Raw genomic sequence first — 15,117 nt, 5'->3', positions numbered from 1 at the left:
TTCCAACCCGACTGGGTTCAACCCGACCCAACCCGATTTGCAATTTCCTCAACCCGACCCAACCTGACATCCAATTCGGGTTGGGTTGGGTCGGGTTGACCCGATTTGATATGTTACCAATTGTTGACCACCTCAACTCAAGCCGGGTTGTTTTGGATTTTGAGAACCAATAGTGAGTCACCAATAATCAGTTTTTAACTCACAATCGGTTCTCAAAATGCAAACCAAAGAGGGACTAACAATTAACAAAGGAAAATGTTATCTGCACTACTATATTTTGATGATCACACTCCTCACTTTATTAAAGTACGGTATGGCCCGCACCATAGGATTATCCAAACCGTCCATTGTGGACTGTGGAGACTATTTCAGTGTTGAAAAAGAAAACCACATATACAGAACTTCTTCAGATGGAACCCAAATTCGAGTTTCAGGTCGGGTCGGGTTACCTGACAGCCCAACCCGACCTGACCCGATTTCCAATTCGGGTTGATTTTTTCCAACCCAACCCAACCCGATTGCGAAAAAGCTTAACCCGATCCAATCAAAATTCAGGTTGAACCCGTCAGGTTCGAGTTGAACCCGACCCGCGTGGGAACATCCAAGTAACAACGATGGTTTTAAATTATATATAGTGCTAATGTCCTCACTATCATTTTTTATAATGGCACTACTCACCATATTTTGATGATCGCACTCCTCACTTTATTAAAATGTACAGTATGGCCCGTACCATAGGATGATCCAAACCGTCCATTAGATGGGCCACTCCCTACATAGGTTGTGCCCCAAAAATAATTTTCATAGGTTGATCCGAACCCTCCGATTTATAGCGGGTTATATGTTGATCCAAATCGTCCATGTGATGGAACACAACATCAATCGGTTGTGCTGGTAAAATCATTTCCATAGGTTGATCCTAGCCCTCCAATCGATGGAGGTTTTCATAATCTTTGTTCCTCTTTAGGTGCCCGAAATCCGTCAATATTTTGCAAGCATCCTGCATGCGTAATATAAAGTAGTTCTTTCGTCATTGTCATATGTCTTTACCTCTTCTTGGTAGTTTTTTTTCGTAATTGTCATTGACCGGTGCCCTGGGTCGGTACTTTTCGTATGTAGATTACGATTTGATCCTCAAATAAGTTCTCATAGAGATAGATGTTAGATATCAGGAAAGGGGTTAATGGTAAAAGAGTAATGCTGATGTGTAAATCTCTGAGAAAAAGTAAAGAAATTCCTTTTTTCTCTAGCTATATAGTAGTAGATAAAGAAATTCCTTTTCTCTCTCTCTCTCTCTCTCTCTCTCTCTCTCTCTATATATATATATATATATATATATATATATATATATATATATATATATATATATATATATATATATATATATATATATGTGTGTGTGTGTGTGTGTGTGTGTGTGTGTGTGTGTGTGTGTGTGTGTGGTGTAAGCCCATGCAGTGAAGTATTTTTTAATAAGCAGGTAGGGGTCCCCGCCAAAACCCAGCTTACCTATAAAAAAAAGTAGAGAAGCATTTTTGAAAAAGTATTTTACAGCTTACACCATAGGATGATCCAAACGGTCCATTTGATCATTCACATATGATGATCCCATCCCTACAATCTATAGAGGAATGGTATATTTTGGAAACCTCTATAGATCACTGGGTTGGGATCATCCTATGGAAATGATTTTTGGCACACAAACTATTGTGTAAGTCCGTATAGTCAAGTATTTTATAAAAGTATCGTACGCCCTATACTGTAGGAAGATCCAAACCTTCCATTTGATGGGCCACAATATAAATTGGTTTTTCCCACAAAATCATTTCCATATGATGATCCTAGCCCTACAATCTATAGATGAAGGGCATATTTTGTAAACCTCTATAGATCGAAGGGTTGGGATCATCCTATGGAAATGATGTTTGGCAGAGAACCTATTTACATTGGCCCATCAAATGGACGGTTTGGATCATCCTATAGGGTAAGCCGTAAAGTACTTGTTGTGAGTCGGCGTACAATCATTAGGTATTGTGGGCCCGTATCTTTATCCGATCTTTCTTTGAAGTCTTGATACGCAAGAGGCTTCAATCATTCCCAAAAAGAGTGCCCCGTTCTAAAATGAGGAAAAGGAGACACCTGTTGTTATTTGGCCGTATTTGCAGGGGTAAGAACGACATTGAAATGACGGAAAAACCGATAGGCACCAAGTAGATTTACGAAGGAATAGGTACCAATAGTTGGGACATAAGGAGAATTTCAGCAAAAGAACGTGCCGAAAAATAAACACCGGCTAGCTATATCCATTAGCTGTTCCATGTCGGGATAGACATCCTTGGATACACTGTTCTTGGGGTTGGCTATCGTTTTTGGGTAATTTTGTCTTATATAAATCCCTGGCATTGGCGACTTTACCCTACCCATTACAAGGGCAACAGAGGATAGCAAGTCTATCCAAGGACAAATTAAAACCCGCTCGTTATCCCCATCTAGAAGAGCCCTACTATTACCTAATCTGGATAGAAACAGCCAATTGTGAGACCTAAACCTATTATTGGACTCAAATTTAAATGTAATTTTCGAGTCCAATAATTGGTTTTGGGCTTACAATTGGTTGTCATATGCTGAAACGAACAGGGCCTTAGGATTGTAACATTTCACCACATTGCAGCCTATGTTTTTGGTGGTGTACTTGTGACAGGCTTCACTCTGGTTGTTCTTCGGAGAGTTAGTTTCATGGGTTGGTCCTTCCGCCATTGGCCTACTTGTGGTAGCTCGCACTTTGGTTGTTCTAGGTAGTCCTTTTTACAAGTGTCACCTTTCTATCTTGTGTGACCCACTCTATGATTTCTTCTTTGATTAATTCGGATAGATGGCATTAGCTTTAGCTCCGATACCAAATGTTAGGTACATAACCAATACACTTAAAGCCCTAAGATTGATGGAATGTGTAAAGCTAGGCCCTTAAATCGCTCCAAGTCCTAACATTCTAACACCATTCATAGAGCCATCAATATTCATAGACCCATCAATATACGCATGGCAGTGTGTCCGTCCATTCCATGATGGATTTTCCATGAATTTTTTTTACTAATGAAAGCATTTTCACAAAAAAATTTCTTCTAAAATAAAGATGAGGATATGTAATCTACGTCAGAGTTCCAATGCAATGAGCAATAATAGAACAAGGTTTGACATCAGCCACTGAAAATTCCATTACTTTTTCACGATAGATATTAGAAATGGAGGAGTGCTAATATCAAAAGGTGTGGATTTTTTTTGAAACGTGTGGAACTTTAATACTAAGTGCTATCTACTATTCAAAGTCGGTATGAATCTTAAATAAGGGGTAGTAGATGAAATCTTCCCCAAAAGTGCCATGTACAACACGCAGCCGCGTCCAAAGACTTCTTCCACTTCCAAAACCGTTGCTTTTGTTTCATATTCAAATTCCACACTTAAATACATCTCTACTTTTCAAAGTGCCTTTTCCCTTTTCCCTTTCTCAAAAGTCATGCCAAATCCAATTCCTCTATTATAAATACTCCTCTGCATTTCTCAATATCACACACATTTCTTTCGAATACTTGGTACCACTAATAATGGTAACCATGTCTATGAAGAGCTTGCTAGTCATAGTTTTGGCCGGAATTCTCGCCGGAATCCTGCCGGAATCTGTCCTGGGTCAGAATTGCGGATGTGCACCGGACCTTTGTTGTAGCCGGTTTGGATACTGCGGCACCACTGATGAGTACTGTGGTGGAGGATGCCAACAAGGGCCATGTAATACTGGACCACCCACCAATGGTGGCTCCGTGGCCGACATAGTTACACTGGAGTTCTTTAACGGGATAATTAATCAGGCCGATGCCAGTTGCGCAGGGAAGAGCTTCTACTCGCGTGATCGATTTCTAGAGGCTACCAATTCTTACCCTCAGTTTGGGACTGTGGGTACCTCAGATGATTCCAAGCGCGAGATAGCGGCCTTATTTGCACATTTCACTCACGAGACAGGACGTAAGTTTTCCACTACATATACTTTATTTATGTATTTTTTAGTAGCAATAGTTTTTAGGGACATACTTTATTTCACGAGACATACACGAGACAGGACGTGAGCTTTTTTACCATTTCATAATTTTCAATGACTAATAGGGAAATACTTTTTAAATTAGGGATTAATAGCAAAGTTCTTTATTTATAAAGTATTAAGAACTCCAAATCATATTACATGATTACATATCAGTTTTTACTTTAAACTGGTTTGGTACCAGCTTAAGTGCGTGTTTGGCGTACCGTTTAAAACACCGTTTGGCGTTTGAAACACCGTTTTGGGGCCAAACGGCCGTTTGGGAGTGTTTGGGTGTGCAGCCACCGTTTGAAACACCGTTTTGAACCCCTAAAACGGTGTTTTGCAAACGGAGGGGGTGAGGTTCGTTTGCAAAACGCCATTTTGAATGGAGTTTTTGGGCTGTGGGTTTTTACGTGTTTGCCCTCACCAAAACCCATTTTTACATGATGATGCTTTCATGGGTTCGGTTCACGACCGCATTCATGATGAATTATGTGCTATTTAAATTACTCATTGTGCCACTTTTTAAATTTATTTTTTGTGAACAATAGTATAATTATTTATGGCAATGATGTTTAATTTTAATTGTGTTTGAATGAGATCATAATAACCTTTTAATATTTGGCCTAATGAGAGAGTAGTTGAGATACATTGAGGCCAACCAAACAATGCCCTTTTTGGTCATTTTACCACTAAAACTCCGTTTTGGGGCATTTGCAACCAAATACACAATACCTCCGTTTGCCGTTTAAAACACTGTTTTGATCTAGCCAACCAAACATGAAAACACCGTTTGGCAAAACGTTGTTTTGAACCAAAATGCCGTTTCGCAAAACGGCGTTTCAAACGCTATTTCAAACGGTAAGTATTCTACTATATGTGGAGGCGGGGAGTAATAGGTGAATGATATTGTATATGCTGTATACACTGAAACTTGGTATATAAACAACTCTACTAGTGGCCCTGTTTGGATTGCAAGAAATTCTTGGAAAAGTTCCTACTTTTTTATACGCGTGAGAAAAGATTACTTGAACCAACCCTATTCAATTTTTACTTAGAGAGTCCTTCAATTTATGATAATTTCCCTTAAAATCTACTGTAATAATATTATTTCCATCTAAATTATGGAAAGAAATAATTTTCCCAAGAAAAAAAATTTCCATAAGAAATGTTGGTTCTTGGAATCCAAACATTAGGAAAAGAGAAGCAAAAGGGGTAGGAAGTATCAATTCCCATACATATATAAGACTATATACAAACAATTTTTAGGGGGTTTCTAGAGGCCCCTAAAACTGTGAAAGAGACTGAAATTTCGTCCTTACTTGATGCACAGATTTTTGCTACATTGAAGAGATAGATGGCCCATCTAAAGACTACTGCGATGAGACCAATAGTCAATACCCATGTGCTGCCGGTAAGGGTTACTATGGCCGGGGTCCGATCCAATTGTCATGGAATTTCAACTACGGGCCCGCCGGAAATAGCATCGGATTTGATGGCCTCGGCTCGCCCGAAACCGTCGCCACAGACCCCATAGTGTCATTCAAAACAGGCTTGTGGTATTGGATGAACAATTGCCACTCAATCATAACTTCGGGCCAAGGGTTCGGACCCACGATCCGAGCCATCAATGGTGCACTTGAATGTGATGGCCGGAATCCTGATACTGTTCGTGCCCGCGTCGGATATTACACTAGCTACTGTAGCCAACTTGGAGTGGCACCTGGTGACAATCTCACTTGCTAGAACACGTACTATCACATATATTTTTTGTTTTACTATGATTGATGTATGGAACTATTTATAAGTTAAAAATAACGTATTGAAATAAAAGAGTTCTTACATTGATGGAAGCAACATTTGTTGAAGTTTACGTTGAGGATCTCTGTATGTTTCTAACAGATCCACTCGGCCATGTTCTTGTGGTATGTTATGAAATTATTGATTATATAAGAAATGACATTATGACCCCCTTTTGTTTGACTTTTCCTGAAAACCAAATCATCAACATGGAAGGACTTAGGAAAGAGAGTGAACAAAGTTCTATAGTTTTTAATTTTTTAATCCAGGTGACTATGATCAAGCGAGTAATTAAAGATATTTCGCGGAAGGTCTGTTGCATGTGAGAGCAGCCACACCGGCTCTTTATTCAGCAGATTTTGTCTTCATTCATGAGGTGGCTGCTCTCATAAGCAACAGCCCATCCGCAAAATGTCTTCTGCAATGGACAATGGATGCTAGCAAATCCATTTTAATCATTATGATAGGAATTCAACTTATAAAATTCACCAAAATTTTAGGGAAATGATATCAGCACTGTCAAGTTGATGGTTGGGGCATTATGGTACGGAATTGAGGAGAAGATGATAGAGCACCGCTTAAGATGGTTTGGGCATATCCTACGTAGGCCTCTGGATGCTCCAGTGAGAAGAAGTGACATGTGCCAAGTTGATGGAGTAAAAAGAGGAAGGGGCAGACCGAAAACAACATAGGTAGAAACAGTGAGGAAATACTTGATGGCTGGGAACATAACAGAGAACATGACCTTGGGTAGGAGAAAATGGAGTTTGCAAGATTTGGCGAGACTAGGCCCGATGGCAAATTGAGTTTTCGTTCGTAAGATTGGGTTGTGCTAAAATCAACGGCTTAAAGAGATTTGAAAGATGTCTCTTTCATCGTGCTTGTTCTATGGTCTTGAATCAAGACTTCGAAAATGAGTTCTAGCATTGGCTCTGATACCAAATAGTAGCTATCCAACAAATACACTAAAAGCCCTAAAATTGATGGAACGTGTATGGGTAGGCCTTTCATTACCTTCGGATCCGAATTTCATATTTACCCATCAATTGGATTTTTCCATATTATTAACGAAAACATTCTTCACCCAAAGTTTTCTTGTAAAATAAAGATGAGGTTGTGTAAGCTATGTCAGAGTTCCAACGCAATAAGCAATAAAGCATGGTTTGACATCAGCCACTCAAAATTCCATTACTTTTTCCATGATAAATAATAGACCAGGAGGAGTGCAAATATCAAAACTAGGGGTACTTTAGAATATTTAACGCTAAGTGCTATATGAACAAAACTTCGCTCCTCAACATTGAGTAGGAAACTGCTCCGCAATTCTACGTGGGCGAGCAAGATTCTTCCACATTGAGATTCTTCTACGCAATTCTACATGGTTTTAAAAAATACTCAACTCTCATGAGGACCATAGTACCCCTAAACCCTTTAACGCAGCCACACTTTTAGGGGAAAAAATTATCTTTTGTGAGGACAGTAGTACCCCCAAACCCTTTAACGCAGCCTGTGCTCTTTACACAAAAAAAAAAAAAAAAACTTTCATGAGGACGATAATACCCGTTGCCATATTATTTTTCATCTAAAATAGAATTTTACACGGTTTGCGCAAGCGAGTTTTGAAAAAGGTAATGATATATTCGTCCCCTTTTCTTCCTTGGGCCAGCTCACTGCAAGCAATGTATCTATGACTACCCTTTTACACTACAAGAGAGTGGCTCAAGGAAGAAAAAGCGGCAAATTTATGAATTCTCATTTTTCTTTTGTAAATCACAATGTGCATGTTTGGCCACTAGGAAATTTTTTTAAGGAATGAATTTTTTTTTTTTATTATGTAAATCACAATGGGCACGTTTGGCCACAAGGAATTTTTTTTTATGGATTTTTTCTTTTTCCTAGGAAGCTTTTACAAGGAAAGTCAGGGAGGAGAAAGATTGAAGGCCCAGGGCGGAGCCAGGAATTTACACTTGGGGGGCTAGGAATTTACACTTGGGGAGCTAGACTAATTTATACCTGCCTTCATTGGTTTGGGGCGGGGGGGGGGGGGGGGGGGGGGCAATTGGGTACTACGGCACCAGTGACGAGTACTGTGGTGGAGGATGCCAACAAGGGTCGTCTAATAGTCAATGAATCCATAGAAGAACGAAAAGGAAATGCTTAAGAATGGGTTCCGTAGAACACCAAGGTCCGAATGTACACATCGCATTAGTGTCAGAGAACACTAGGTCAAATGGCAATGGTCCACATAAGTTTCACAAATCTTAGATTACAGATTATATCTGAAGTTCTCAAGGTACTAATAGCAATACGATCAAAGTACACAAGGTCAAGGGGCTAAGACATATGACAAAGTTAGCAATGATCCACATATAACGAAAGATTCGAAGAGGAACAAAGGTATGATGGCACTGATTCACATGGGTTCCACAAGGGTTTTCAATACAGTTGGGTACATATTAACCTAAAAGTTCATATTTCTAAGAGAATCTCAAAGGTTTCACAAGAAGCCCCGTAATATGGGGCACACATCCAATACGAATTCATAAGGCATCATTGAGAACAAGGCTTATAGATTTCAAATGATAAGGGGCTGAGCATGCATGACCTGAACCAAACATCCTCGTTATATCATGGTTTTTCACATATTGGTAGAGGTTATCAAATTGGGAACACAAGGGATACACAATCAAATTGAATATCCAACACAGAAGCAATACGAAATTACATACCTCGAAGTTTGTTTCGAAGGTTTTCCAGACACAAGGGTTGTCACCTAATGTCATAAATCATGTCATTAAATCAATGGAGGCACAAAAGAATGCGACCCAATTCACAGATTCAAGTTTCAGAATCAAAAGGGCCAAAACAGTGTTTTTGTGCAATGTTTAGTCGCCTATCCATGCTTAGTTGGCTATCCAGTGTTCACTATGAGATTTTAGGGTGATGGATAGTCGACTATCCCCGGATAGTCGACTATCCCCCCTTAGTCAACTATCCAGTACCCAACCTCCGCTTTTCCGAGTTTAAACAAGTTGGGAGGTCCAAACTTGATCTCTACCCTTCCGATGTGACCATGGTTGGATTTGTTCGATCCCTTATGGCAAAAGGAACCCATCAAACCCAATCCGGATGCCGGAAACTTGCCGGACGGAGATCGAAACTAGGGGTGCAACTGGGTCGGGTTCAACCCGATTTTTTCTCTGGTTGGGTTGGGCAATGGTCGGGTTGGGTTAGGCTTAGGGTTGGATATTCGTAACCCGAGTAAAATTTGGGTTGGGTTCGGGTTGAGGGTCATGCAACCCGACCCAATTTGTAACCCGATTCTCCTTTCTGTTTTTTAATTTTATAACCTTTTAATAGTTGCTTTAAAATAAGGAAAAATTGCCAATAAGGGACACTAAAATACAAGAATTGTCAACGGGGGACACAATTTTGAAAAATTGTTAAAGAGGGTTGATAACCTCCTTTTGAGAGTTTGATAACCCCATTTAGAGGGTTGATAACCCCCTTTTAGAGACTTGATAACCCCCATTTCGTCCCTCTCTTAACAATTTTTCAAAAGTGTGTCCCTCATTGTCAGTGTTAGTATTTTGATGTCCCCCACTAGCAATTTTTCCTTTAAATACAGTTGCAAAAGAAGCGTGCTTTTCTTCGAAGATTTCTAATGCCAAAATATCTTTTTTGTTCTCACGACTTCACATGTGTAATAAATGTTTTGCCTGCAGCTCTCTGTCCCTACTCATTATGCATAATGATGCATTCTCCTTTTCAAAATTCAAATGGCGCATTCTCTTTCCTTTTCAAAATTCAAAATCTATTTTATAAAGCTATTACATCTTTCTTTCTCCATTTTTAATTACTAGTAAAAATGCACGTGCATTGCACGCGTGAGGGCATAGAAATTAAAAATTAAAATTGTCTAATAGGATTTTCCTGTAAGAGAAAAAGAAACCAACTATCTATCACTGTAATAATTTCCTTTCTAGTTTCAGATCCTAACCCATTTGAATCTACTTCTTAAAGTTTTAATGATGTTGAAAATAAAAGTGGATTCTAGTTTTCTTTTTCAATTTATCATTTGGACGAGGTAGGGTCAATACTCAATAGTGTTGATAATGAAAAGTTCAAAAGTCACTCAGTAGAATAGAGAAAGAGTAATCAATGGGTTAATGTTAAAACCCCCATTCAAAAAATTAAGAGTACAGATTACATATTCCTTTATATTACCTATCGCATGGTATAATTGTCAGAACTAATGACCTCAATTCCTCTAGGAAAAACAAAAAGGTTTTAGTTAAAATCTGTGAAAAAAAAATTAAAGGCCCCTAACTCTTTAAGTCCCCCATTAGTTGAATTAAACTAAATTTTAGATAACCAACAGATAATTATTTGGCATCCCTGATATCATAGATGAGGTGGCTATGGAGGTATTATTTCTGACTATAATGCCAATTTGATTCTTGATTTTGATGGTCCCAATAGCTAATTTATGCCATCGACGTAGAAGTGGAAGGAGCCAGAAAATGTTCTCTTTTCATGATTTATAGGGAAATGATATGATTATGGTTAAGTAGAGTGATCTCATCATAAATTGAAGGTTCCTCTAAATCTTAAAAATTGAATAGGGTTGATTCTTGATACATCTTTATTGGATTGCAAGAAAAACATTTTTGATGGAAATTTTTTATAGGCGGAATATTTTGTCCATGTTGTGTATTAAAGTCAAATGTGTATTGGTTGGTCTTAATTTTAGGTAATTAAAACTTGTACCCAAGAGAAATCTTTATTGGATTGGAAGAAAAACATTTCCTATGGAAAACATTTCTTAGGCAAATGTTTTCATTCCACAATTTAAATGAAATTGATATGATTATGGTTAAATTAGAATGATGTTATCATAAATTGAAGGTCCCTCCAAATAAAAGTTAAATAGGGTTGATTCCTGATAAATCTCTATTGCAATTAATGTTGATGAAAATTTTTTCTTGGGGCAATATCTTTTCCCCATGATTTAGAGGGGAATTATGTGATTATGAGAGTGTTTATATGGTCTAAGTCATTATAGTGATTATTTTTTCAAAAAGTATTGTATGGCTTACGTCGCAGTATGATCCAAACCGTCCATTTGATGGGCCACAATGTAACAGGTTATGTGCCAAAATCCATTTCCACAGGATGATTCCATCCCTCCGACCAATAAATGCTTCCTAAGTATGCCGTTCCTCTATAGACTGCAGGGCTAGTACATCAAATGGAAATGTGTTTTTTTGGGAACAACCTATTTACGTTGTGGCCCATCAAATGAACGGTTTTGATCATCCTATGGTGTAAGTGATACAATAATAGGGCCACCAGGAATTATTTTTTTTATGGATTTTTTCTTTTTCCTAGCAAGCTTTTACAAGGAAAGTCGGAGAGGAGAAAGATTGAAGGCCCAGGCCAGGAATTTACACTTGGGGGGCTAGACTAATTTACACTTGCCTTGATTGGTCATTTGGGGGGGGCGGCGCGGGGCAAGGCCACTAAACTAACTAGCATGCATGTACAACCATGCAGCATAAAAGGGATTTTGCATGCCTTTGGGGGGCCATGCCCCCCCTCATGCTATATGTGCCTCGACCGCTGTGAAGGCCGAGGAGGAATCAAGAAGGAAGGAGAAAAGAAGGCATAAAAAGAAAGTATAATAGCACATAGGGTACGATTGTCCTAAAAAAAGTTAATTTTTTTTTCGCCTAATGAGTCCAGTCTGCAATAAAGGGTTTAGGGGTACTATTGTCCCCACGAAAGATAAATTTTTTTCAAGTGACTGAGTTAAAGGGTTAGAGGTACTATGGTCCTCATCAAAGTTGATTATTTTTTTTGCGTTAAAGAGTCCTCAATGTGGAAGAATCTTACTGGAAAGAATTGCGGAGCAACGTTGAGGAGCGAAGTTTTGTTCGTGCTATCTACTATTCAAAGTCGGTATGAAGCTTGAATAAGGCGTAGTTGATGGAATCTTCCTCAAAAGTGCCATGTATTGCAGGCTAGTGTCACGTACCTTTGGTTTGGGATTGAGGTCCGTGCGGCACTTGCGTTGCCTCACAACAAGTAAGCCTAGCAAAGTTATGAGAATCAATCCTACAAAACAAACATAAATGGAGTGCTAAGTTTCCAAACAAACACAAAGCAATAGGGCACGCGAGTAGGCAAATGTTAAGCTTTATTGATGATTCTAGAACAAGTTACAATAGGATTATGCCAAAAGGTCTACAACTCATAAGGGTCTCCGATCACCCATTGACTAGAATGGAATCCCTGCTAGGATATGCACTAGCAATGCACCACTCGATGGCCAACCAAGATCTCAGGGTAAAGAGCTTTAGCAACCAACCCACTTAGCGGCGAGTGGTGACCAAAGGTGCTATAAACAACAACTTTCCAAGACGCAACGAGACGAGCGATGTTTGGATTTTAATACCAACTACGTCCTCACTACAACATGTACATAGGCATGACTCTTACATATTACATTGATAGACCAAGTCACGGGCCATAGGCCATGCGAACAGCGCTGGACGAAATGGCCACGTGACACTCCCCTACCCAATCATGTCGACGCCCTCGTCGACATTGCGTCCGTGTAGGTATGTATTTCATCATCAGTGAGGTGGAGCTTTTCCCTTGGTTCCCAGCTAGCTTCTGAGTCTGGTAGGCCTTTCCACTTGATGAGGTATTCTAGTGTCGGTCTTCGAGAAGTTCCTCCCGGCTTGGTGCGTTCAGCCATGATACCCTCAACTTCAGGTGTGAAGGAAGTTGTGTGCGGTTCCTCTCGAACTGATGTGTTTCTGGTGTTGTCTTCATTATCGGCTCGATAGGGCATCAAACAACTGGCATGAAAGACAGGATGGATTCTGAGCCATGAATGGAGTTGGACCCGGAAGGAGACTTTACCAACACGCTCAAGGGTGGGAAGGGTCCTTCATACTTTCGAACCAAGCCTTTATGCACTTTGCGGGTAAACTTGAGCTGGCTAGAGTTCAATTTGACTAACACCAAGTCACCAACTTTGAAGTCATCTGGTCTTCTATCCTAATCTGCCCACTTCTTCATCCTCCTTGAAGCTTTCTCCAAATACGCTCTGGCGATGTCTACATTTGTGTGCCACTCTTTTGTCATATGATAAGTAGGGGGGCTGTTGCCGATATAACCAGCAGCGATGGAATGGGGGGTGGAAGGTTGCCGGCCAGTCGCTAGCTCGAAGGGGCTTTGATTAGATGCAGAGCTCTTTTGTAAGTTGTAGCAAAACTGCGCTACATCGAGCAAGTGAACCCAATTTCGTTGGTTGGCACTAACAAAGTACCTCAAGTATTCTTCACTTAAGGCATTGACCCTTTCTGTCTGTTCGTCGGCTTGGGGGTGTAGGCTCGAGGAGAAGTTTAACTTTGTGCCCAACAACTTAAACACTTCGGTCCATAGGTGGCCTGTGAATCTTGGGTCCCTGTCACTGACAATATTCTGAGGAACGCCCCAATACTTCACAACATGGCGAAGAATAGTCTAGCTGCCTCCTTTGCACTGCAATATAATGGCGCTGGTATGAAGGTTGCATACTTTGAAAACCTGTCCACGACCACTATGATAGAGCCAAACTCCCCAACTTTGGGTAAGCTCACAATAAAGTCTAGGGAGATACTCTCCCACGGTCCCTTCGGCACTGGCAACGGGTCTAAGAGTCCCAAGGGCTTGTCCCTTTCCACCTTATCTTGCTGGCAAGTGAGGCACGTCCGAACATACTCTTCCACATCATCGCTCATTCGGGGCCAGTAGTAATTACGTTCAACCAGGGCGAGAGTGCGATGAATCCCAGGGTGCCCTGCCCATAGAGTATCATGGCACTCTCTCAAAAGTTCCTTCCTTAGGTCACCTGATCGCAGAATGTATATTCGACTCCGCTTGGTCAGTAGGAGATCATTTTGGGTCCAAAAACGTCGTGATTTCCCCGCCTTCACAAGCTGCATGATAGTTTGGGCGAATGGATATTTCTCAAGCCCTTCACGAATACGGTCTTGTAGGTTGCTCTTTATTTGACACATGGAGGCATGTTCATCCAATTTCAACGTGTCTGAACTTCAAATGGCAGTGAATGGTTTGGCAACTATAGCACTGGCTCCACTATAACAACATCCTTGAGATTCTGAAAGGCAGTATTACATTTTTTGGACCCACTACAAGAAAAAGGGCATTCACTGACGTTCATCATGTTGAACGTCCCTAATAATAGTACATACACCGACGTTCACCAAAGGAGCGACGGTGAAGGGATTTTCCCGCACGACTAACCACTCGCGCCCAAAAAAATATGCGTAGTAATTTACCTACGTTCCTATAACGTCACTGAAAGTGATTATTCATCGACATTTTCTAATTATAACATCGTTAAATGTCTATTTAATTAGAAGAGGAATTACCGGCTTTCTTGAGCGTCGCTGGTTTGGTAAAATACCGGCGTGATTTTTGAACGTCGCTGAGGGCAAAGATAAGGAAACCCTCGCGCGCGGGAAAACCTTGTTTCTATTGGGTTAACCTTTTTCATCATTTTTGTCGACTTTCTCTCTGGCGCGAAACTCAGCCGTCATCCCTATGGTTTCCTTCTTCCTTTCTCTTGCCGTCGCCGCCGAGAAACTCAGCCGCCGTCGCCACTGGTTTCAAGGTAGGGTTTGTTTTCTGAAGAGGAAGAAGAAGAACGGGTTTGGGTTTCGATTAATGGTCGTTTTGAAGAACAAAAACAGGGAGGATTCACCAAGGAGGAGCTCCATTGTCTCAGCCTCCATCATCTCTCAGATCTCATTTTTTGGGAGGGTTTTGGAGGTCTCTACGTAAAAATGGTACCCTCTCTCTCTCTCTCTCTCTCTCTCTCTCTCTCTCTCTCTCACACACACACACACACACACACACACACACACGCACACACACACACACACACGCTTCTTTATAAATAGATTAATTTCATGGAGGATTCAGTTTGATATTTGGGGCTTTTTTCATGGATTTTTTGGGGTTTTTCATGGTAATATGATTATGTTTTTTTAGGTTTTCATGAGATTTTATTTTGGGGTTTTCGTGGACTATGTATGTATCGGACCTATGGTTTTCGTGGGTAGCGAATCCAAGCCTTTGCCTTAATTTTTTTTCCTGTGAGTGGACTTATTTTAATGGAATGTGGAAGTATATGTTGAATGTCATCTGTAAAAGTTGTTCTGCTATTA

The 15,117-nt window shown here is 40.2% G+C and overlaps 1 protein-coding gene across 1 annotated transcript; it reads left to right on the top strand.

Moving 5' to 3' along the window:
• Window positions 1–3,511: 3,511 nt before the first annotated feature.
• On the top strand, window positions 3,512–6,044 carry LOC143861072 (endochitinase PR4-like). The gene is made up of 2 exons (XM_077371958.1): window positions 3,512–4,017; window positions 5,406–6,044. The coding sequence occupies exons 1-2, from the start codon at window positions 3,603–3,605 to the stop codon at window positions 5,816–5,818; spliced, it is 828 nt and encodes a 275-aa protein (XP_077228073.1). The 5' UTR covers window positions 3,512–3,602; the 3' UTR covers window positions 5,819–6,044.
• Window positions 6,045–15,117: the final 9,073 nt, after the last annotated feature.

Source organism: Tasmannia lanceolata, unplaced genomic scaffold, assembly GCF_043159265.1.
Source record: "Tasmannia lanceolata isolate RefF3 unplaced genomic scaffold, GAP_Taslan_0.1 ptg000037l, whole genome shotgun sequence".
In the NCBI taxonomy this organism is placed as follows: domain Eukaryota; kingdom Viridiplantae; phylum Streptophyta; class Magnoliopsida; order Canellales; family Winteraceae; genus Tasmannia; species Tasmannia lanceolata.
This window is presented reverse-complemented; position numbering and strand designations above follow the sequence as displayed.